Source organism: Rhipicephalus microplus, chromosome 8 (assembly GCF_043290135.1).
Source record: "Rhipicephalus microplus isolate Deutch F79 chromosome 8, USDA_Rmic, whole genome shotgun sequence".
In the NCBI taxonomy this organism is placed as follows: domain Eukaryota; kingdom Metazoa; phylum Arthropoda; class Arachnida; order Ixodida; family Ixodidae; genus Rhipicephalus; species Rhipicephalus microplus.
Window position 1 is genome coordinate 78,130,064 of NC_134707.1, and position 24,962 is coordinate 78,155,025.

The 24,962-nt window shown below is 44.4% G+C and overlaps 1 protein-coding gene across 3 annotated transcripts in view; it reads right to left on the bottom strand.

The window, feature by feature from the left end:
* Positions 1-3,555: 3,555 nt before the first annotated feature.
* LOC119163850 (uncharacterized) overlaps positions 3,556-24,962 on the bottom strand; it is a 111,554-nt gene continuing 90,147 nt past the window's right edge. For 2 of the 3 annotated variants that reach the window (XM_075872179.1, XM_075872180.1), the window contains exons 27-35: positions 24,240-24,412; positions 22,502-22,573; positions 18,531-18,638; positions 17,084-17,350; positions 14,605-14,706; positions 9,319-9,358; positions 7,619-7,681; positions 6,886-7,003; positions 3,556-5,305 (exon numbers count right to left, since the gene is read on the bottom strand). In XM_075872179.1, the coding sequence (XP_075728294.1) occupies positions 5,199-5,305; positions 6,886-7,003; positions 7,619-7,681; positions 9,319-9,358; positions 14,605-14,706; positions 17,084-17,350; positions 18,531-18,638; positions 22,502-22,573; positions 24,240-24,412 (1,050 nt within the window). In that variant the 3' untranslated portion in view covers positions 3,556-5,198. The remainder of the gene's footprint in view (positions 5,306-6,885; positions 7,004-7,618; positions 7,682-9,318; positions 9,359-14,604; positions 14,707-17,083; positions 17,351-18,530; positions 18,639-22,501; positions 22,574-24,239; positions 24,413-24,962) is intronic. The other variant, XM_037415917.2, reaches the window with a different exon arrangement.

Genomic DNA, 24,962 nt, shown 5'->3' on the forward strand with positions numbered 1-24,962 from the left:
CCACCATCTGTGCATCCCTTCCTCCTCTACACACCGCGCGCGCTTCACTCCTCCACCATCTGTGCACCCTTCCTCCTCTACACACCGCGTGCGCTTCTCCTCTTCACGAACATTCGCTAGCTGTATAATGTAGCGCGCATGCGCCGTCACGCTTCGAGAACATCGGCAGCTGACGCGCGCGCATGCGCCGTTGCGCTTCTCCCCCTTCTCGAACATTCGACAGCTGACAGTGCATGCGCCGTCGCGCTGTATATATACTCAAGGTCGGCGCTCGCTCGCTCAGTTGCCGCTCGTCGGTTGGTTTGTACGGCGCGTCGACGTCCAAGGTCACGGTGAAATGAATTCCAACGAATCCACAAACACAATGATCGACGTCCCTTCGACCAGCGCCACCCTTTCGCATACGTGTGTATGTGTTCATTCATTTAACACCCCCTCCTACAACCACGTTAACCAATTTAGCCATCGACCCAAGTAAGTCGCAATTTAACACCCCATTTCACAACCACGTTAACCAATTTAGCCATCGACCCAAGTAAGTCGCACTTTAACACCCCGTTAACCAATTATATGCTCCGCATCCTCCTCAGTGTTCCCCCGAGGGAAGCTGCGGGCAATTTTTCATTCTGTAAAATGCTTTGCGTGTATCGGAATACCGCGTATGCATTATTGCACATATGGGCGCGCCTAGAAAACTTCACCGCGGCGACGAAAGTAGTTGCAGTATCAACATCGAGTCTATCTGGTGGCTGTCGTGCGCACTGTAGCTCGCTAGCTTCGAACCGTGTTTTTATTTGCTTCAGATTCATGTCCTGAACCTTCGCGTGCCACATACCGGGTGGCACAGCCGTTGCTAACCGTAGGCGAGGAACGCCTCTGCAACTTGCCAGATAGTTTGGAGTGACTTATGAAAATTGAGAACGTACTGAAAATTGAGAACGATGCAAATAGGGGACCGACCCAGGGTCGTTTGGGTCCGAGTGGGGATCCAACCCGGGTCGCTTGCGTGGCAAGCGGGTGTTCTACCACAAGCCTGCGAATGTTCTAGCACACGGCCACGCTTCTGCTTGACAATACAATGAAAATAACTTCCCCTGCTTGGAAATGCAGTGAAAGTAGCTCTCATGCTTTACAAACACACGCGTCCTGTATACATGCTTCACAATGCAACATGAAATATTACAGTAACAACCCGTGCCACAAGCGCCCATTGCCAAAGGGCGTCAGAACATGTGATTATTATAATGGCTTCGTCGTTTCAATCCGGTCACCCACTACAAAAGACACACACGCTACTGCACCAATTCCCTTAATTAAGGCTGTACGTGGTAGGTACATTGCAAGTTCGAAAAGGCTTCATGCACTAACTGTTCGAAGTACGCACTAGGAATTACCAGGACATCGCTATCGCGTTCTACTCCTAAAGGTGTAGCTTTAGGGTTTCCTAATTTTTATCCCCCTCCTTCTATCGCCTACAAGGCACTGCGCCGTGTCGCCAATTAGGCAGACAGAAACTAGGTGCCCTTTTCCTTTCTTCAAGATCAAGGTACTACGAACAGGAAGTTGGTCACTCTTAAAAAAAAAAAAAACTCTGCGGTTAGCCTAATGACGCGTTTAAATAGTATGCTCCCCTCCCCCGCCGCTCTCCACGAAGCGGTGGGAGAGGAGCATCTACGCACTTCAATAAATATAGGAAACAAGTGGAAATCTAAGGGCTCGTTTTGTGTTTATCACAATATTCATGCAAAACGACGACGTCAGTTTTCACCAATACTGACCCATTGCATACAGAATGGTGGCGCCACCTGGGTATCATGGCTTGGCACACGCTCTGCAGTGTCGCACTCCGAGCGTGTGAAATGAAGCCTTCGACAAACACCCGACTTGTCGGCAAGATTCACTGAATAAAAAGACCAGGACGCAGCCCACAAGGGGGAAACGTCCACAAAAGATGTGTGAACAAAGCTTCCGTTCAGAGTGCCAAAACGTCAACACATTTCTCTCTTGTGGTTGGAGTCCTTATACTTTTGTTGCCTTTGCTCACAGAATTTACAACATAATATTGATATCCCATGACGCGTCGTTTCGGCACAGACATAAAGGGTACCTGCTATCCTAGTGGACACCATCATATCCCACTTTCCTGTCAAATATTGTAATGGCAGCATTTTAAACCTATTGGAGAGGCCCCAGCTTGACCAGTGGCCGAATAAAACATGACGGAATTGGACGATTATGCAGAATGACAACTCATGAGGCGGGTAATTTGAACCCCACTCTTATATCCAGAAATCCAGAGTCTAAACGCTTCCGCTGCTCGCCTGACATGTTCCAGAAGTGACAGAGTAGGTTAAAACTTAAACCAAGAATGCTAGCTCGGTCCACAGTCATCAGAGTCCCTCCAGAAAGTCGTTGCATAAATGCTCCATTCAATAGCCTTCACCATCTCAACATCAAGCCCTTTTTGAGTGTTTCAGTCAGATTGTTTACTTGCCCATACGTATACAAGCCCTGACCTGATGAATGAAGCGCGGCAGCCTCGGCGACCAAAACAATAGTCCCACGCCAAGCACTCTGCCCCGTTCTCCAAACACGGGGTCACCGGTCGTCCGGCTTGTGACGTTCGTCTAGATTGGTCACCGGTCGTCCGGCTTGTGACGTCCATCTAGATTGCGTTCCCATTGGGTGTAGGCTTGTATGCATTCGCCTTCGAAGAGCCAACACCATGGCATTCTAGTTGCATCCGACTATAGCTTTAGCTCAAGAACTTGGGTGCCTGAAAAAATTTCTCCATGGATGCAAACGTTGCCATTAAAATGTGATGTTTTGAACACTAATGGCAAACTCGTAGCATTTAAAATGTGTGGTATTTACATTAGGCGAGAGAAGTAGTTACGGTTTAGCGGGTCCTTCACAGACGAAAGGCATATGCACTGCAGTTCTTTAAGTCAATCTTAATATATCTAGGAGGTAACAAGTTTTGTTTCCCACAGACAAATGCTTGTTTCTTTTTCTAGCTGTACATCTACACTTGGCAAAGTTTTCTCCCAGTCTCACAATTGTAGGCGTGTGCTGGATTCCCCTCAGGGAGGGGTGGGGGTCAAAGGTAAATTGCAGTGCCCCCTCTCCCAATTATGTCAAGGCAGGCTGCAGACTTCACACCCCACTTCAAATAACAACACCCCCTCTCTCTATTATCTCAAAGCTTGGGGCAGACTTTGCCCTCCGTGTGCAGATCTATGCTCGCAATATGCGGTATAGTGCAGGACTACCGCCGCACCGTGCACGTCTTGTACAGTGTAGGATGAACGACCAGGCACATTTCGAGTGATTAAAATCTGCCACAAATTTTGTGTGTAACTTCAGTAAAACAAGAGAATAATTGAATAAGACGGCACACTACGGCCGCAAACTGTCTTTCTTTAGCTTGATGCTCGCCTGCCAAATCTAGCACTGTCTTGTTTGCGTGAGTTAGATGTGGCACGTCACAGAAATCGGTAGCAACGAGGTGCACAGCTATTCTGTGATGTGCCAATAAAAACATCCACCAGAAAATTCAGAAAAACATTTTTTTTAATATATACACGGGACAGTGGACCCAGAAAGATATGTACAAGTGTCACGAGACGGGCTTGGGAAACTTCTTTCCCTATTTTTTTTACAGAAAGTAAAAAAAAACAACTACCAAGGTGTCCAAAGTAGTAAATGGCATTTGACACTTTACACAAGTGTGTTTGCATGGCACTTACTGCTAACGGGCAATAATTCAATTTGACAAAAAATTCCAGGTTATCAGAAAGCGTAAGCAAACAAAAAGACATTACTTAAGTTATAGAGAACCTAGAAGAGAAACACCTTCCAAGAATGGCAACAAAATGGCAATTTAACTCAAAAGACTAGTTGAAAAAAAAAAAAAAAAAAAACTGAATAATACAGAAAACCTTTGCAGGTACAGTTTAAGCAAGGACTACTACACTGTTTTATTTACAGACTCTGTTGCAAATAAATTATTATTGCCTAACAATTAATCATCTCAACTAGGAGATTTGCTTAAAAAAAAAAAAAAAAAAAAAAAAAAAAAAGCTGCCAGCACCACTCCTTGCCATGCAATCACACGGGAATTTGCGCACGAATCACCCCCACCCCCCTGGAATGAGCGGTGAAGGTGCAGATGGTTCACTCTGTCAGGAAAAAGTCTTATCACAGACGCACGCTGTCGAAGATGCAGTAGGGGGCTTCGTCATTGTCGGAGCTGGTCCAATACGTTGCTTGCCGAAGCCCACACCAAAAAAATAAAGAGGCAATGACGACGTGTTGTGCACTCCAGTTTCTGCACTTCCGTTTCCCATGCGGTGTCCATTTTTTTTTCACACTGCTCCGTTTCATAGATGAGAACATTTCCGCCCTTCAACAATGCACACCTTGTTTTTCTTTAAATTCCCTCTTACTATCTATGATTTTGTAATAGACCGACAAGTTGTTTTTTTTTTCTCGTTGAGCCACTTTTTCTTTTCTTCCATGCCTTCGCAGAACAACCCTGCTTTGCAGATCGACGGGAAGACCGCGTCATAAAACTCCTCGTTGAATATACTGCGACGAACAAGTCGCACACATGGAGCTCCGACGCGAGTGCTTTGACAGGGAAAGAAGTGAATGAGTGACAGAAAGACTTTGCAAAAGGAAAAAGATCAAAAAGAAAAACAAAGATAGCGTCCAGAGACATTTAAGTATATAAAGTCTGACCTGCATGCACACGAAGGCAGTCAATAAGTGCGCGAGACGGTCACAAACTGGCTTCTCAACTTCCAGTGATTCCTCGGCAAAATGAAGCATTAAAAAGGTGGGTTCTGAGTGCGACACTGGCTACTCGCATTTGTGGAGCACCAGTAAATGGCATTAAAAAGAAAACTCGAAAGTAAGAAGAAAGAAGCCTAACACCAGGGCCAAGTGGTGCGACAAAAAGAAAGGCCATATAGGAAGCCCCAACGATGGCAAAGGAGGCATACATACAAAAGTTGGGGAGGGGGGAGGTAGGATTGGAAGAGAGGGTGGGAAGGGATGAGACGAACGTAGGGGATTCCGTTGAACAACACCCTGTTGGTGCAAACGTACTTACAAGAGGCCGCCTATGGGAGGTGTGTCTTAAACCACACCCCTGACGACCCCCGCGCCTTGGAACGCCCGCTTTGCCGCAACCTTCACGGCGGCAAAAGGAAGACGCCGAGCCGCTTCAGTGCATCCTCTTCGGTCAATTCTGAAAGCGGTAAGGCGGTTGACAACGGCCTCAATAGGGTGACACATCCCTCTAGGGAAAATAGAAGAAAGAAACTGCTCAACATTGTACGGTAAATGGTACTTTAAATGCATCAGTAAACTCTTCACAACTCTCAGCAGAAGCAAATATGTAGCAGTAGTACATTAGTAATACAACTTTGGACTGTAATGGACTTCAGTCTCATCAAAGGCCACATTGTCCCAACATACAAAAACGCGACTTTATTTGTGTATGGTCGTCAACAAACTTAACTCGAACGAACATTGCACAGCGTGTCCTCAAAGCGTTTGACTGACTCCAGCACAGCGTAGCTTTTGGCTCTGTTGCCGAGATGTTACCCTTGCACGCCAACATGCCGTCCAAGCATAGAGAGGCATTATCTCGGCAACAGCGCCCAGCACTTCGTGGATGGCGTGAGTCAAACCAGTTCAGGCCACACTACGAAGCATTCAAGCTTGATGATGATCGCATACTCTAGTAAAGCAATTTCGACTGCATTGTCCCGGTGAAGTCCACGTCGTCCTAGTATAAAACCCTGCAACCTTGTCCAAGTAGAGAGCTAACTTGCCTCTATACTAACGTAACTTTGCTTGTAAAGGCACAAATGCCACGTATGCCATAAAAAGTGTGACTAAGTTAGCCATTAGGTGTTTTTAGCAAGCTACAGGAGCACGTTACGGAAAGACGGCAATACGGAACCAGCTGACGAGTGTGCATGCCCGAAAATTGTATGCACACAGGAAAAGAAACAGTGTCGTATTTCCATAATTTGCTTCCGTAGCTTGCAAAAAGCCTCTAATGGCTAAGCATAAGAGGGTCAGCTGCGATCCCAGCAGAGCAGTTGCTGCAAAACCCTTTTAAAAGCCCTAGCCAGCCCAGGGTATCATGATGCTACAGAACCAGGACACATCAATCTGTGCAATTGTTTTAAAATTTAGTGCATGACGAAATGGCCAGTGGTGACCTTCGCTCAAAACTTCCGCCATTAACGCCACTTATAATAAAAATCTCTACAAAAGTAAGGTGAATAGCACAGGGAGCCACAAATGGTAAATGATGTAGCCACATTTTACGATGCAATACTAGAAAATGTACTACCTGAGGCGATAAATTTCATAAACGTGATGACAATCAAGCCGCATTCAAGAGATACTGCACGACCCTGCTCCAAAAACAATGGCATGTAGGAAAAGACAACGGTACTGGTGTTAAACAAGGCTTGTCACCTTCGCACAACCATTGTAAACATTGTGAGGAGGTGCTACAATCTTGAAAACTGATTGTGGACCCAAAAGTAACCAATTAAGATTAATCTCACTGATTAACTATTGAAGAACGGGTATAATTAAAGTGTGGCTCTAAAGTTACAACACTAAGAGTGGCGGTACTTCAGAAACAGTGTTCTTTGTCAAAAAAAAGAATTAAAAGACGTGGAACAGCTTTTTCGTCACCGAAGAGGCCGATCCCCCACAGTGGGTTGCGCCAGGATAACAGAGGCAATCAATAAATTAATTAATCAATCAATCAATCAACCAAAGAGGCATGCAAGCAAGTGCTGCCAGACACATACAAGCTTGACACCCCCCCTGCCAGCATACACCAGAGCACACCTTTGGCAAGGAAGCTGTCCAGGATTTCCTGGGGACCCGGCACTTGGTACTTGGAAGATGACTCAACGACCTTTTGCGCGTGCTCCATGTGACCTTGGGTCAGCTCGTAGATGAGGAACTGCACGAGATGCGGGAAACAGAGGCGTACGCAAGTGCCTGAACGTTATACTCGGCACAAAGAGATGTTAAGGTGCAGTCCTCTCTAATTTAAGTTAGCCCTTTCACTCCCACAACAACAAAAAAGAAAGTGAATCATATTTATCCGAATTTTCTTTTTTAACATGCATTAAATTTGAAGGCATTTTCTTTTCTGCCTAAATAGTACCATTATTTCAATTCCACGGGGTTCCTTTAGAGCTCTCATTGCATAGGAAAGGTTAAATCGAAGGTGGCTTCACCGCATGGCAATACAACGAAAGAGTGCAACAAAATGAAAGCTGGGACACAAATGGCACGACATAGACAAGTGTAGCCATGTACAGTCAATACAGAGAACTATGACAAATATAGTTGCCACCAGATTGATGTAGGAGCAATTTTTGTTGATGACGTCCACAGACATCTGTGATCATTACGGAACAAAATCCCATGACGAGCATTCTCGTAAATGAGAGGAGTTAAAGATGTTAGGCATCAATTAATGTTTCTTAAACATAAGTGGTAGGAACGAATGTCATGATTGATAACTGAAGAGAAAAAAATCAAAAACGTGCTGGCAAGGGCTTTTACTCACGTGGCACCAGAGGTCTGAATGGTAGGGCATGCTTAGGACAGCAGCCTCGAATAACCGGTGCACCTGCGGGTGGAAGAAAAACACGGCCCCGCCCACCCAACATCGATGTTTGTGTCTGTGCCTTTGGAAGCGGCATTTTAGAGAAGCACTGATGCAAAAATTTTGCCACTGTCCCGTAATCACTGCACCAATGTGATGTGCTATTAAGCGAGCCATTACAGTGAGAGGACCAGATTTGTTTTGTACACGGAACAAGATGAGACTGGAGTGCAGCCTTTGCCGCCGCCCAACGCATCTGCTCAGGACAAAACATGCAGCACCGACACAGTGGTCCAACCCATTTCCTAACTCTCCTCTCAGTTCCTCTTCTCGCGTTTTCTTCTCCTTGCGCTGATCAAAACACGTCGCACCATCTGTTAAGGGGCATGGAAATCATTCAACATCTGCCCTCGTGAGCACATGCGCAAACTGGCGGATGCCAGCGATGGCGGCGGGCATTGGCAATCGAGGGGCCGACAAAATGGGTGGGCAAACGTATGCACAAGTACGGCAAAGAGTGATCGCGTGCAGTTGCTATAGCGACGACGATGTAAACCCCCGCCCGTGGCTTCACTCGAAGACTGGCGCCTCTCCTCCGCACCTTTTAGCTACACGTAGCACCGCCTGACCAACATGCTGTAAAGCAAGCTCCAGTGCTGTGGAACGAGCCCCTTTCAAGCGCACAGAGTCCCCGCTCCTGTCTCGTCTTACTTCGTGATCTGGTATCAAGCGATTGATTGCATTGTGCTCAATTCAAAGCACATGACAAGTGAAACAAACCCCGAGTGCCAAGCAAGCCCCCCCCCCCCTCTTTTCACTGAGCTTTGCCTTCCTCGTGGATTAGTCCATGCAGTGGAATGTACCACTGAAAGTTAAGAGCGCTCTGAGCACATGAGGGGATAAAAAAACAACAACGTAGGAAATGAACAAGCAGGACGCAATGTGTACTGATACAAACTGCAGCAAAGTGACCATTAAGTGACAAATTAAAATTGCAGATATTAAGTGATTGCAGATTGTACAGTCATTGTACAATCTTCAACTGCCCCACCTAATTAACAACTGGTGTACACAACCGCAGCGTGTCTACAGTGTTTGACCTCTCCGAGGCAATCGGCAGCCTTGATGCAGTTTGTATGCAGCGTACCAGGTCTACGCTCTTCTCGCGTACACAGCCCTGGGTTCACACTACAACTGCTGGGTTTGAAATATGTATTTAGTCATGTGCGCCTTTAAAGAAGAAGAAGAAAAATGGCTTTACAGATGGAAGAGTGCATTACGCAAGGAAGATCATGCATTTTCTTCCTTGCGCTTTGTCTTTGGTCATCTCAAGCGATATCATCACTTCACAGTCAATGTCAGATTGGGGATAGTTAGCTACATATAAAATATACTGAACTCGGGAAAGCTACTGGAATGTAGTACTGTCGGCAGCGCTGTGTCCATGAACACCACAATAAAGCAATAAACTCTGGTGAAAGAAATGCTTTCCCTTAAAATGAACATGTTGGTTAGGAAAAAGAGTGCATAATTAAGTACAGTAAATGTTTATTTTCTATACGGTGCAGTGACTGATGCTTCATGCCCAGGGAGAGTTGAAAGATGCACAAAAGTATGAATGAATGAACATTTAATTTTGGGTTTGGTAAAAAAAAACACACCTCATAGCTGTCTCCTTCAGTAGCAGCCAGCTGGATACCTCTGGGATGACAATGAAATTGCAAAGAAAAAAAGTATGTACAGAACAGGCAAGCCTAACAAATGGCGCAGTAAGAACTAGAAAAATAAAAGCACTTAATTGCTGTTTGCTTTAAAATGGGCGCCCCTAATGAAAAAAAAAAAAGACTTCAAAATGTTTTCGAACCGACTCAGCCAAGTGTGAAAATGAAGGTGGCTATGACAACTAAAATGTGATCTTGTAACGCATTCCATAAACGTACTTTTACCGCGCACGATTGGTCGAGCTTTGAGCCCAAGTATTACGACAAATCGCACGCAGCTGAAATGCTCGTTTGTTTATGGCATTCATACAAAGTCACACCCCAGCATTAACAAAATGGAGCACTCCCAGGTTCTCATTAAGCAAGGAATGATCCGAAAGACATTTGATTGATATGTGGGGTTTAACGTCCCAAAACCACTATATGATTATGAGAGACGCCGTAGTGGAGGGCTCCGGAAATTTAGACCACCTGGGGTTCTTTAACGTGCTCCGAAAGACATTTCACGCCGGCAGTCGCGCTAGAGTGAAACACAAACCACAGAGTGCAACACGGACCACCAATACCCAGAACACTGTACTGGAAGAAACACATAACACGAAGGCAACACATCATAATGCCAACACGAAACATCACATCAATGACAGCGCAACTGCAACCAGCATTTACCAATCTTCACCCCACTCAATCGAAAATACGGGTAACGTAAGTACTATCATGTTCATTATGAGCTGGGGTGCAGTAGTTGTGGCCGCAGCATCGCTCTTGAGAAGAATTGAGGACAGAGATCTGCCACTCCAGCGATGCACACGCACCTATGCCACATTGTTAGACCGACAATACAATGGCCCGCTTAGCTGCATGGACACCCTGCCGCGGTGGTCTAGTGGTTAAGGTACTCGGCTGCTGACCCGCAGGTCCCAGCTGCAGCAGCTGCATTTTTGAAGGAGGCAAACATTCTGTAGGCCCGTGTGATCAGATTTGGGTGGACGTTAAAGAACTGCCAGGTGGTCGAAATTTCCGGAGCCTTCCACTATGGCGCCTCTCATAATAATATCGTGGTTTTGGGGCGTTGATATCAATTGAAGCAGCAGGGACGGTCTTGGACCCTAGCCTGGCATACTTTGTTAATGTGCACCACCACTGTAAACTCAGAACTATTCCAGCTGTTTATTTGTTCTCATTACTTTCACTTTAGTACAGAATCCCTTCTGCTTTTCCCTTCGAGATTTTGTAGAAGTCGGGAAAGAACTTGAGGCTTCAGTTGGACACTGCAGAAAAATCTGCAAGGTGTGCCGGTTTCTCACGCTGAAGCTCCAAGTCTGTACAGTAGAATGGCAAACTATTAGTAGCTGAAGTAGTTTCTCCATGTAACAAATCTATGCGATAATGAGCACGGATGCCTCTTCCTGCATTTTAGGGCATGAAAAACAGAAAACCCAAAACCCTCTCCTCTTTTTCTTTGGAAGCGTCGCTCAAACCACGGGTTGCACACGTAGGTTGCAATAAGTGATAGTTACAACGCACTTCCTTCAATTAGGTGTTTTGTTCTCTATTTTTGCAAAAGCGTGTACTTGAAAATCATTAAAGCCACAATACCACGGCACAGTATCACGATTTAATGGCTTCAAAATAAGAAATAAGTAAAAAGATACATGACAGTATATCTTCTAAGTAGAAATCAACCAAAATCTGACCAAAGTCAGATATTTTTTTCCTTCCTTTGACCCAATCATCATTGAAAACAAAAGTTACCATCAGCACAATTACTATTATCTCTGAATCATATTTATATTATACACTTAAGATCAGGATTGGTGCCTGGATTTAGCGCACAAACTTGAAACGCAAAGGAAGCAGTCTAGCCACTGTACTTTGCCAGAGGTCATTGCAACAACTCAACAGAAACTACAAAATTAAAGCAGGTCCTTTTTTTTACTATTTTTACATTTTTTTCATTATTTTTCACTACAATATTAAGGGGGCAGACTGCTCTTAGACATTTTTGTTTATTTCTTCAGTGATCTTGATCAAACTGCACAGAATTATGCAGTTTTTTCTGCTGATTTCAAATGTTCAATTAGTTTTTTCTGTAACTCATCTTATTCCTGAGATAACTTAAGTTTACCTTAAGTTTGAGTTAACTTAAGTTTATGGTGGTCTTAAACAATAGGGGGTAACTTAAGTTTACCCCCTATTGTTTAAGACCACCATAGAAAAAAAAATGCTTAACTAAAAGTGATATTTTAAATATCCTAACATAGACTAATGACTATAGATTGAAATAATGCAAGAGTTTTTTGTTTTTAAGCCTTTCTTATATTTTACAGCAAAATGAACTATCTATTTTCAAAAGCAGCTGGAACTGTGTTAAAATTTTGATGAGTAATTAATTAAAAAGGCTTGTTCTCTAACTTCTGCTCCCATACTTGCACCCTACACACATACAGGTTTCCATTGCAAAAAAACTCATTGTTGTACCTGCCCTAGCAGCAGAGATATTGAGGCCTCAAAATTGAACAGTTGTAAATTTACTTTTTTGAGAAAAATGGAAAAAACTGAAAACACACAGCTTCTTCAAAAAGCAACAATCATGGTGTGCATGTTTTGCAATCCATATAAAAGTGCTCATAAATTCGTAGCAGAGCTTCTAAGACAGGTGCCGGCAAATTATAAAGAGGCCTCAAAATTGGTTCCCTATTTTTTTGCAGGTTCTCCATGCTAACAGCACCAAGAATCTAGACAGTTAGAATGAGATTACAAAACGTTAACCACTTCCTGGTGTGTAAAAATTTGCAGAGAGATAGCAAAATACTTGCAGATACTAAATATGCCAATTTTAAAAAAATGATTTTTTTTTGTAACTTTTTGGTCCCAAAGTGCAGTCTGCCCCCTTAAAAAGAACAGCCGCCAGGACATGTACAAAATGTTTGAAAACACAAAGAAAGCTTTTTACGCAACATTTAACTGCTTGCTTCATATCTCTTTTTTCTTTTTTGCAAGACAATGCATAAGTCTTAAAATGAACCTCGTTCCTCATAGAAAGCAATACCAATTAGACTTAAGCTTTTTTTTACAGAAGCACCAGCAAGAAAAACATGTCACTTTTCATACTTTACAAGATAAACATAGCCCCTGATGTCAGTTTCGTTGAAAACTTCCTTAAGATGAGTGCATCATTCTCGGACAATCACTTCATGATTATTTGAGCAAAGTTTCTGCAAAATCTGCCATATAAGCTCGAGTGAGGGCTGCACTTTCGGCAGTTTAGCACAGTGCAACCCTCAACACAAGACCACATGCACGCGTCAGCGCGTGGCTTTTTTAACGCTGTGCAGCGCCCTCTTCCTAAAGCGTGAGAGGATGCGCAACTTCACGCAGCTGAGTGCCCTCGCTCTCCATAGGAAGAGGGTGCTATGGTGAGGGCTGACATGGCCTGCAACGTGTGTGGCCGGGCCTTTATAGGGGACTGGGCAATTCATTTCAAGTTTTCTAACTACTCTCAAACCTTTATATGACGAACCTGAATATAACCAAATATCAATTATAGCAAAGTAGATGAGAAATAGCTTTAGAATAGATATATTGTTCAGAATCTAGCTTTATCATAAATTTTTGGATATAACCAACTTATTTTCGTGTGAGATGCAACTTTGATATAATGAGGTTTGAATGGGCAATTATGAAAGAAGTCATAACCAGTCATACCCCTCTGCAATCACTCGCCACCACAAGTAGAAGTGCTGTTGTTTAGCTCATGAATTTGTTCACTGATTTATGCATGCCGCAAGACTGACTAGTCCTTTCCATTTCTGGCATGACGGCTTATGCTTGGCTCATCGCCGGCACAATTATAGATTACACTCAAACTTGGTTATAACAAAATTGCATCTCATACAAAGATAACTGTTATATTAGAACATTTATTGTAGCGGTATGTTCCAAACAATATATTTATTGCAAGACTATTCTTCATTTACTTCGTCACAACCGACATTTCGTTATAACAGGCTTCGTTGAGTCGAGGCTTCAGTGTACAACATTTACCGCACTGCAAATGGTGCAGGAGATCCCAGCTACTTCAAAGATTATACTAGTATCTATTACTAGTAAATTTGTCAGCTGCATTATTCGTTGTTGCAAGGAATGTACCATAGGCAACTGGTTCTCCAGTTTCATTCCTGGTTGTTTTTTATCCCCCAAAATTTTCCAGAGGCTTTCTCTCGAATTTATACGCTGGCACCAGATGCATGAACATCCCTACATGAAGGCATTTCTCATACAGTGCTAAGGCTTTGAGGCACTGTACCAGAGGGGTAACAGCCGAAACGTGATTCACATTTGCTTTAGGCGCTGCGCCGTGCTCCCTACCGGCTGCACAAATTATGCGTCTTCTCCTTTTTCTAACCACTACCACCATTTGGTTGTGTGCGGTTGCGATGATGCCACGTCGGCAGAGCTACACAGGTGACTACAAGTGCAAAGTTATACTCTTTACCGAGGACTCAAGCAATTGTGCCGTGCAGCAGGAGCTCTGTGTAAATGAGAAGTTGATTAGGGGTTGGCGAAAGCAACAGGGCCGTCTGTTTGCGTGCAAATGTCAGCGTCATGCCTTTCGCGGCCCAGCAATGGGCAGTGGTGGCAGCAAGGACGACGCGGTTTGGGAAGTCGCGGATGCTTGCAAAGAATCCGATGACATCATCATCTTGCACATCTGACAAGATGACGGCCCCGGCAGCGTTAGGGCGCTGAGTTATGCAAATAAAAGTGTGCTACGTTTCACTTTCTCTGTTTCTAAACTAAAAAAAAAAAAGCAATGGTCGACCTATATTCCAGTGTTGTTGTTTTTTCCTCTCGTAAAACACTATAAGTGAAGGTGGACCTATATTCGTGCCCGACATATTTTTGAGTAAGTATGGAAGCATTTTTGTTTGGAGTTGAGCTAAACAAAAGAAGGAATTTTGTTATGGTTATACTCGATGAAATATGGTGCACAGTGTATAGTATACGACAACACACGGTACTATAAGAGATCACACTACAGCATGCATGACTATTAACGATGAATGCTCAAGTATGGTCTACCTATCTGAAAACTGCTTGTTATCGGTAAAGCGCGGCACCGGAGTGCACCACTACAGTGTTTCAGAGCGTTGACCTCTTCGCGTTTTCACTTCGTCAACGCGCAGACAGTAAGCAAGTATGAGAGAGAGTGCGAGGCCTCACAGTTGCCAGAGCCGCAGGGACTGGAGGCCCGGCACGAGTGCTGCCCGCAGCACGGTCTCGGCCCGGTCCCGGTCGCCGGACTGTAGGTACAGCTCCACCACTCTGCCAAAGGTGAGAGAGAGAGAGAGAAAAAAATAAGACAGAAAGACACTGCATTTCCTCAAGAACGCGGGACACGCCAAGCTCGGCGGGAAAGGCCAAATCTTCCTCCACAAGCAATGGCAGCCTGCGTTGATCACGGCATGGCTGACACTGAGCAATGTGCGAGAGCGAAAATGTGGCAGTGAACAGAAAGTGCGCTAACGTGGGCTGGACTAGAGTAATAGCAACCCTGTAGTTCCCTTAATTAGGTGTTCTGCTTTCAATATTTATCGCACACATACTTGAAAATCGTTAAAGCCTCATATGCATCACACAGTATCACAATTTAATGCCCCAAAGAAGAAACAATAAGATGCTTCAAAGTAGATTATATCAGTAAAGGTCTACCAAGAAATGCGAAGGTCTGATCAAAACAATTGTCCTCTTTTTGCAGAGAAACAACCGAAAACGAAGGTTACCACCAGCACTATTATCATCTAATTATGTTTTTATACTTTAAGACAGTTAAGATCATAGGCATGTCTAGATCAGTGCCTGGATGTAATGCCACAACGTGAAAGGCAAAGGAAATGTCTTTGCTACTGTGCTCACCAGAGGCAATTGTGGCAGTTCAACTGAGACCACGAAAATTAGAGCTGGCACTTTTTTTTACCATTTTCTGAGAACTGGGACATTGGAAAGTTGGCTAAAATTAAAACATTCTGGCTTTCGAAGTGCAGTGCAGCCACTGCAATCGCACTCAAACCTCATTATAATGAACCGGCATCTTATAAAAGAATAGGTTCGTTATATCCAAAAATTCGTTATAAAGGTTATTCCTAACAGTGCATCTATTGCAAAATTATTTTTCATTTACTTTGTTATAACCGATATTTCCTTACATTGAGGTTTGAGTGCATACACCGGTGACACGGAGCAACTTCACTTCTAGAGACTGCCCATCGTCGCTAATATTATTATCACGCTGTCACATGGAAACGCTTAGTGACTCTCGCTGAAAAGCATACTTCTCGGCAAGTGCGTCTGCCGAACTCGCTTTGCTGCGATGGAGTGTCTAGCCTTGGGAGCAGTGGCTCGAGAATAAGTAAGTTATTATCCGAAGCTGAGTTGTCAGTACTTTTTAGACTATCACTTTGACTATAAGGAATATTGTTCTGCATTAAAGCATAATAAACATTAAACTATGCTGTCATTCTTGCTCTCAGGAAGTTTACGGCCACAACTGCCAGCAGCATGCCCAGAATACACCTTTCAACGGATACAGCCATCACGCGTTTGTACATAGTTTTTTTTAAGGGCTGCTTATACCTGTAACACATAATTATAAAAACTGCTTCAAATAACAAATGTCAGGTATGCTACCTAATTACGCATCAACAGAACCATGGATTTCCAAAGTGGCATTCTGGGTGCTTAAAATTGCATTACACTTGCCACTGTGATCAGGGTAGTCGATACACGCAATACGCAACACCTAACTAAAATGTAAGAGAACGCTAAAGTGAAAACACTAAATTCGTGTCAACCAGTAAATTACAGTCAACTCTGTGTAAATAGAGATCTCTTAATCAGAACTGCTGCATAATAGACCCATCTCTAATATGGTTGGTTCTCCTCCTCAATTCAGCACCCAATTACGCTTTCAGTAAGTGGGACTGAACTTACTTTACTGGTCCTTAAAGCTCTTTTTCAACATAACTTAAACCATATTTCAACAAAAAAATAATGAAGTTGGTGTAGGTAGACAACAATATCAGGGATGTCAACTCAGGCTGGTACAAAAGACTTCAAGACAGCACTGAAACATTATTTCTTTACATGTTTTACAGCTTACAAAGCATAATTCCATACCATACTAATTGTTAATTACGCATGACGAGCAAAAGAAGAGACCCCGGCAAAAATTTTTCATTGAGAGACATGGTGGCAAGCAGTAAGCTATCTACAGAAGCTCATAGCCAGTACCACTCAGCGACTTCAATTCCCAGTCACAAGGTGGCAAGCCGATCTGAGAACTGTCCTAGCTTCCTATCCTGTCTGTGCTTTATCAATTTTCCTCTCCCTCCTAATTCACAGTCTTGAGTCTTACTGGATTACACTTAAGCTGTCACCCTGGAACCAACTCAGAATATAGAATGGCGCGCGATTCTCGAATCCCAGAAAGTTATCGTTTAATTTTATAAAATAAAGTGTTCTTCATTGCTGTAGGCATCGTGTAGAATATGACTACAGCATGGTCTCAAACCAGCTTTCCACAATCAAATTCATTTAGTCTAGCCCAGCCTTGCCTTGCCTTGCCTTGCCTTGTCTAGCCTAGCCTTCCCAGTATTACTTTCAACACAGCATTCACACGACTATGTCTGCTCATAGCACACACCGTTGGACCAGCGCTGGGTTCTGCTTAGTCCGATCCAGCAGGTAAGACCACAGCAGGTCCGCTGCGTCACGAGGCGAAGTCATGTGAGCGGCGAGAAGATTGAGCATGTGGTTCGTGAAGCTGTAGTCGCTCCACATCTTTCGCGGCTCGCCGGGCATGTGTCGCCGGGTGGGCACGCTTTCGAGGCAGCGCTGCACCAGGCCGCTCACAACATCTGCAGAGCCGGCGTCTCGTCGGACAACCGCCTCGAGCTGATAGTTCAGGTACCTGACACAAACGACCAGAAGCGGTTGGAGTAGCAAAGTTCTATGTACCCCCAAAGTGTCTCCCACAACACTTAGCTGTGCAAACATGACAAAAGTCAGTTCCATGCCCTGATGGAGGGCTTGAGAAAATTTCAACCAGCTAGGGTTCTCCAATGTGCACCTAAATCGAAGTACATGGACCTCTAACATTTCGCCTCTAGTATTAAAATGTGGCCACGGCAACCAGGATTCGGCCCTGCTACTTTTGTGTTGGCCGTCGATCACCACAACTGCTACACCACTGCAGTGAGTCCTTAAATTTAAAGCCTGTTACACGTGCGGGCGATTTTGCTCTAATAGCGGAGCGGCAGCGAGTGCACGAGCTCGAAACAGTTTTTACAGCGAAAGCTGTAATGCGATTAAAACAGGGGTCACGCGCGTAGTAGGTACCCAGCAAGTGTACGTATAGCAGTTACTCAAAGAGTGTTTAGAAAAAGGCTCTGAAATGCTGCTATTCCAGCTTTCACTGTGACCGTGCTGTGCGTTCGATGCAGGCCTGGCGGGTCTTTAGTGTGTCCACTGGACACTGCCGTCAACACTGCCAAATTGAAAAGATTCACTTGCGGCAGAACGTCTGACCAATGGGGGAGCATGGACATGGGGAGCGCGTGACGGCGGGGGCGGAGTCTAATAGTGGGCGTGGTTTACGAGAGGAAACTCGCTCCGACTCTGTAGCAAGGGCAACGCTGCCTACCAGAGCGGCGGGCATCGTGCAAAAGCGGCGCATGCAAAATGAACTAGTGTCTGGGCGTCCTGCTGCCACTCAGTCACTCGCATGTGAAACAGGCTTGAGAGGGGGTCCTGCAAACACTACCTAAATGTGACACAAAGACAAACTGCCCAGCTGCAAAACAATAATTGCGCAAGTAATACTGGCAAGAACAACGTTAAGCAGACACACAAGTGATCGCACCACTCAGCGTAATTGCCCGCAACTAAAATGTTTATTAAGGGAGCTCTACATTTTCACATAAATGCCCGCTGGTTAAGCTAATTAATAAAGGCATAAGAATGGTCACAGCTAAAAATTAGCTAGCTGTTTCCAACACTTAAGGATGACCTCAGCTCTAAAACGTGGGGGAAGAATGAGTTCACTTTTGGTCATAATCAGTCTAAAACCCTAAAGATTTGTTCTCACTTACCACCACCAGGCCAGCTGGACGTCAGATGTCGTGTCCGACACTGTCAGGAGGGTCTCGTAAAGTTCACACACGTCTCGGGGGGATGCTCCCGACAGTTTCAACAGTTCACTGCACGAGCGAAGGAAGAAGGCGGCCCCCAACCGCAAGCGCACCCAAGCCCCAACCCCACCAAGCCCGTTAATCTGGCTCAGCCGGGACACAATGCTAAGGTCTGCAGCAGTGAGTGACACAAAATGGCCACCATGGGCCGCAATGAACTTTTCGAGCACTTTCAAGGGGGTACAGGAGAATCTCGGTGATATGAGTCTCAAGGCAAAATGAAAATACTCGTTATCCCCAAAAAATGAACAGGATTCATTTCCAAGCCACAATATAGGCACAAAATGTTTCCGTATAAAGTATTCCAGATGTCTTTCTTGGACACATGTGAGCCGGTCAATAAGGCAGCTGCCATAACGCATGCATCCAGGCTTCATTCACTATAGACTAACTAAAAGCCAAACACGAGCCAAACGCAGGCTTGTGTGAATAGTGAGTGCTAGGTTTGAAGCCGATTCGAATAGTACATATCAAATACAGTGTAGACCACTTATTACGTAACCACTTATAGTGCGAAACCGCTTACAATGCGGTCTTTTTCTACTCCTGTTCGCCCTCCCATAGAATCTCGTGTATACGCATACCGCTTATTGTGCAGTCCCCCAAGATGAAAGACCGGTTATATTGCGGTTGTCAGAAATTGTTTGAGACAGTTGCGGTAGCGAGTAGCACTGGGTGCGCCGCTGGGGAGTGAACCACGAGGTCGTAACGAAGGAGGAGGGGACACGAAGTGAATAAACCAAGAACGAAGAAAAGGAAAAGAAAATGAAAAATCACTGCATTTCAAGCTGCTTGAAGATAATTATGGGGCGAAGCTTTCGAAGGTGATTATTGTGATTAAAGTTGAGATAGTACTGAGACTGATTGTGATATAGCGGTGATTCTTCCTTATAGCTGATATGAGGTTCCGAGTTCTGGGTTACGTTTTGACTTCATAATCACAGCTTCATTAGCTATCGTCTCTGGTGTAGAATTTTCTTGTTGGTATTGCCGCCTTGCATCCGCTTCAAGTTGTCTCAACTGCACGTCAGCTTGGCGTTTTTCCCGCTTAGCCTTTGCTTCCTTAGCCCTAGTCTGTGGTGTAGAACTTTGTTGTTGCCGCTTCACATCCACTTCCTTCTCTTTTGTCTCCGCGGTAGCTTCCCGTCGACGGCAACGCTGATAATCAGCACGCGCTTTTCTGCGTTTGTCTTCGTCCATATGAGAGAAGAGAATGTGTGGTATGGAACGTGGTTATATATATATAGCGTTGACAGCAGCGGCATCACATCTACAATTAACTACAGCGCCCTCTGTTGCTTATAAGTTGAAAGTTACACGGAAAATGGTTCAGAAATGTTACAGACGGGAGACGGCGGCCATCGTGAGTTCTTAAGGAGCTTCGTCCCTTAATAAAAGACCGCGGGCACTGCGCGGGCTTTTTGAGTAAGGGAGGACAGTTGCCATCGGTGACAGATAAGCCTTTGCATCGGCGCCAACGCAGCTACAGCGTACTGCATCTATATCGCTAGTGTGGCTGTGGCCGCGTGCCGCTCAACGTGGCACGTGCAATCCCGTCCTTATCAACTACATGCGTTTAACAGTTTCCTGCCGGGAAAGACATCGTCGTTATCGCGCTTGCAAGAAATATCGCCTTTGCTTCCTCATTCGTATGTTGAAAACTTTTTACGGTTTTATGACGCGAGCTTTCACCTTTGCTGCCAGTGCGCTGTCGTGTGTAAGCATGGCGAGTTGTCGACCCTCGTTGGTGATCTCCCGGCCGCGATTGCGAACTTCATATCATGCACGCAGTTCTTGGTTCACTGCTGGTGCGATCTTTTTGATGCCGAATCCTCATGTTTTGGACAAGCTTTCCGCGCCAACATATCGAACGGCAAGCTAGGCCTAATCGGCGTTGGTTGCGCTGCGATCGGTAGCGGTCGCATGAATCTAAGTTGCGGTTTGATACCTAATCAACGAAACTCTTTGTGATGGCCGAACTTGACGGGAAGGGATATATATCGTTAAATGAAAACGAGGGCGGCACGTGTAGCGCTCAAATAGTGGTTCACGATTCGATTGCGATGTCTTAAATAGGGTGCGCGCCCGTGAAATCGCATGGTTGGCGTCTTTCAACGCGTCAAACTATGGACGTGATTTAACATAGTTTTTGTGTAATGCGCATAATCGAGGCGGTCTGGCAGTCGGCGAATATCTGCGATGGTGCTTTCATTTCTTAGACCCTCCCCCTTCAGTGGCAACGCGTTTTTGGACGTTAAATTCTTTTAACATTCAGAAATTTAAATGTTAGCAAGCCGCCATCGCATGTTTCGATTCTCGGACACGGGAAGCTGCATGCTCAACACGTTTTGTGTAAGTGCGGCCCTTGAAAAAGGTTGTTTTGGTTATAGTGCGGTACCGCTTATAGTGCCAATATTCGTGACTCCCGCGACTTACGTTATAAGCGGTCTATACTGTATTATAAAGAAAAATGGGCATACTATTTGTCATGACCCAACTAAACTGCACAAGACTTTTTAGTAATTGAAACAAGGCCTGTGCAAATGCCTTTTTTTTTTTGTTCGAAGAAAGTGGAAACAACCTTAAATATCAGCAGGCTTTGACATTCAGTAGAATGAAAGTGATAACCTGTAAAAATATGTTACATTTCAAAATTTACTATACTTATAGCATGTAATCCAGTACAACAAGCTTTAAAACTTAAAAAATGATGAATCGATGTGAGGGCAATACGTTAATTAACTTTAAATGGGGCTTTGCAGCAGTGTGGATTTCCCTGTATACGTGTTTTCACAATTTACCAATAGTTCACTACAGTGAAACCACCTTTACAAAAAGTTACACGTGAGTTAAGTACACTTGATTGGGTGTTTTCATGATTTAGCACCCCTCTACTCCAGTGAAACCGCTTCTCCAGGGAGCTACATGCCCACTACAGTTGATCCCCTATATAAGAGAGACTGATATAAGAGAGACCAGCGTACCCGCAATCTGTTCATTTGTTTTGAATACTTTGAAAATTTTAAATAATTTAAATTTGATTCTAAGCAAATTCAAATACAGTTAAACCCCTGTATGGGAGGCACGCTGCGGGCAGCAATTCTTGTCTTTTTTTTACGAGATGTATCTTATAAGCAGGGCATCTCGTATGCATTTCCTTATCAACCCACTTTTATTGTGGGTAAGCTGGTGTCTCTTGTACCCATTTGTCTCTTATATCTATAGAGTTTCTTAATATACACTAGAGGGAACTCTGGCGCTAGTGTCTATGGGAGCTGCAACACACGGCGCTTCAGCAAGTATGGAAATGATGGGTAGTACACACATTTGTCTAATATTCGTACTTCTGGCCTGCTTCTGGCTCCGTGTGTGTTCGTGTGGCTTGGAGCTGTTTTTTCACGAAAACATAAATTAGCAAATGTTCACCGTTTGCGCTTCACAACCATATTCTTTTAGGCTTACCATTTTGAATCAAGTCACCAAGTTCAAAAGGGTTCGTTCTTTCTTTCAAAACAAAACCGTAACCAGCAATAAACGAAGCCGCAAATACGATTCGCCGCCCGCAAGTACGAAGACTAGGCAAATATGTGTACTACCCATCATTGCCATGGTCGCTAAATGATCGCAGCGCCAGAGTGCCCTCTAGTAAATTTCGGGAAACTCTATGCTTATATCAGTGCCTCTTATAAATGGGTTCGACCACACTGTATTATTCGTTCGAATATTCGAAGCATTCGAATACTCGCACAAGCCTCCTTACAACGCAAAACACGGCACACCGTTTTTCACTGCTGTCAAGTGGAATCTTCAAAACAGAGGTTGACAGAACAGAGGTTGACAGGAGAATAGAAAAAGCAGTCCGTAGCACTCACATGAAGTTGAGCCGCATGTAGACGGTGTGACCGTCACATTCCTCCACAAGCCTTGGAAATGATATGCAGGATCTAGAGATAAGTTGGAAAAAAAAACTTTCCTGAGCTCCTCTTTTTCAATTTCAATACAACTAATAAGCAAACAGAACCAAACATTATCATTATTTCTTCATTCATTACAGACAGTGCTAGTTCACCGTCAAGTACTGTAGAATTCCGCTAACGTAAGTGCTCTACTAACAGATGCTAACTAAGCGAAATTATAGGTGTCAACTAAATGTTTGATCTTGCAAAAAAAAAGTGTGAATTTCTGAGTTTCACGTTCCAAAACCATGATGGATGCATGCGATAATGGAGTGCCCTGTATAATTGACTACCTGGGGTTCTAGATTAACGTGCACACACATCACATGGGGCCTTTAGCGTTTTGTTTCGGTCGAAATGCGACTGAGATCAAAGCCTGGCGTGAAAGCACCGCTGATGACAAGCCCATGTCAATGCAACGACTGCAGGAAGCAGACATAATGTGGACGGAACACTTAAACCTCATTTTAACAGTCACATCTGCGACCAAAATACTTCCGAAAATCTGCTATAAGCGATTATTTGTGACATTATCTATGACAAAGCTATTGGTCCCTTACTTCATTATAATTGATAATTCATTATATCGAGGTTTGAGTGCACTGTACCATGGAACACTAGCCCACGTTGATCCTCTCTGATTGAGCCTTCCGAAATACGCTAGGACTCTCAGCATGGGCAATGTCGATCATGAGAAGTGTGAAGATGCAATGCCAAATGACACGAAGCGAATGGAACAATATTTTGCGTTACGCGGCACAGTACAGGCCTGCTAAACTTCTCTTTAACTCAATGAAATGTGTGCACAATGCAACAAAACTCAAACATGGTGGGAGCTGTGAAAGATTAGGAGCTTCAAGCCAAGTTAGTACACTGGCATAAAACTCCTTTGCTTTATTTAGACGGATGATTTGCTGCCGGCCACTCTAACGGTGAAGAAACTAGTACATCCTCACGTGCACACAGTGGTTGCGACGCCATGGAATAAGGAAGGGGTGCAGAGCACATTTTGAGCTAATTAAACACAGCAGCGTGGCGCCATGGTTGCGCTGCGAACGAAGTTGCAGAATGACAAAAATGGCGACTTTTACACTGCTCTTATGCGAATGAGGTGCACAATTTATCTATTCATCAAGAAAATGAAAGTGCATTCGTGTAATAATACTGCAGCTTGTTGTTAATAATAATGTCTGGGGTTTTACATCCTGCAACCACCATAAGATTATAGGAGGCGATGTAGTGGCCGGAAATTACGACCATCTAGTGTTGTGCAATATGCACTGACATCACGCAGCACATGGGCCTCAGCCATTTCGCCTCCACCGAAATGCAACTGCCACGGCAGGTATTGAACCCGCGACTTTTTGATAAGCAGCAGAGCCCTGCAACCACTTATCCACCGCGGCAGACTACTGTTTATTGTTTTCATGATACTTTGTAAGATTCGATATTAGGTTAATTCAAACATTTTCTCTGGTCTCATGGAGCCTAAATTAACAAGCTTTTACTCTATGCGACTTCATGGTCATTGCAAATTATGTTTAAAATGTTTGGGGCGTTTTTCACGTTACCATTCCGCGATTAGACACTCTGACCACAGCCCTGGAGAAAACCAGTACCGTAAAAAAAGGTTGTCCGTGCTTTTAAAACTCACTCTTTCGTCTTTCGCTGAAGACCAACCATGTTGCTGCTAGTCTGGAAGTAGTTGGCCACGAAGTTCTCCAGCAGCTCGTGGATGACGTCGCTTGGCAAGTCAAAGTTTCCCGATGCCGCTTTGAACAACAGCCGCGGATCGGTCGGTAGCCGCGACAGGCCCCTCTGCAATGCCTAGCAAATGAGAAAGAGCGAACGATTGATCGACTTGGTTTGGGCTTCGAGCAAGACAATTTACAAGTTGTCTCGGGAGATGCAGCGAAAGGCCTACGCGATGCCTGTCCAGACTAGTGGGCGCAAGGACATACCGTGGCGCCACCATGCGAAGGCATCCCTGTGACGTACGTGGTTGGATTGCTCCGCCGCCTTCTCTCGCACAGCCCACAGCCGCTTTCGCGTTTTCTTTTTTTAATTATTATTCTTGTACTTAACTCAACGAAATCAGTAAAATACTGCTGCAGCTTCTTCCCTGACTGTACAAAGTGCTGAATAACTGCCCCAGAAAAGTATTACGCTTCTCACAATGCCTAGCAGCCGGCATCATCTACTATGGCCACATAAATGAAACAACCACGGCGACAGAGCGTGCCACCTCGGTAAAAGGTGATGACTCATGCAATCGAAGATATCAAATTGAAGCACCAAATGGGTATTAACGGTAAAGAAACTTATCTTTGCTGCAAGAAATGCGCGCAACCCTGCTACTTAATTCATTATAGGTCTG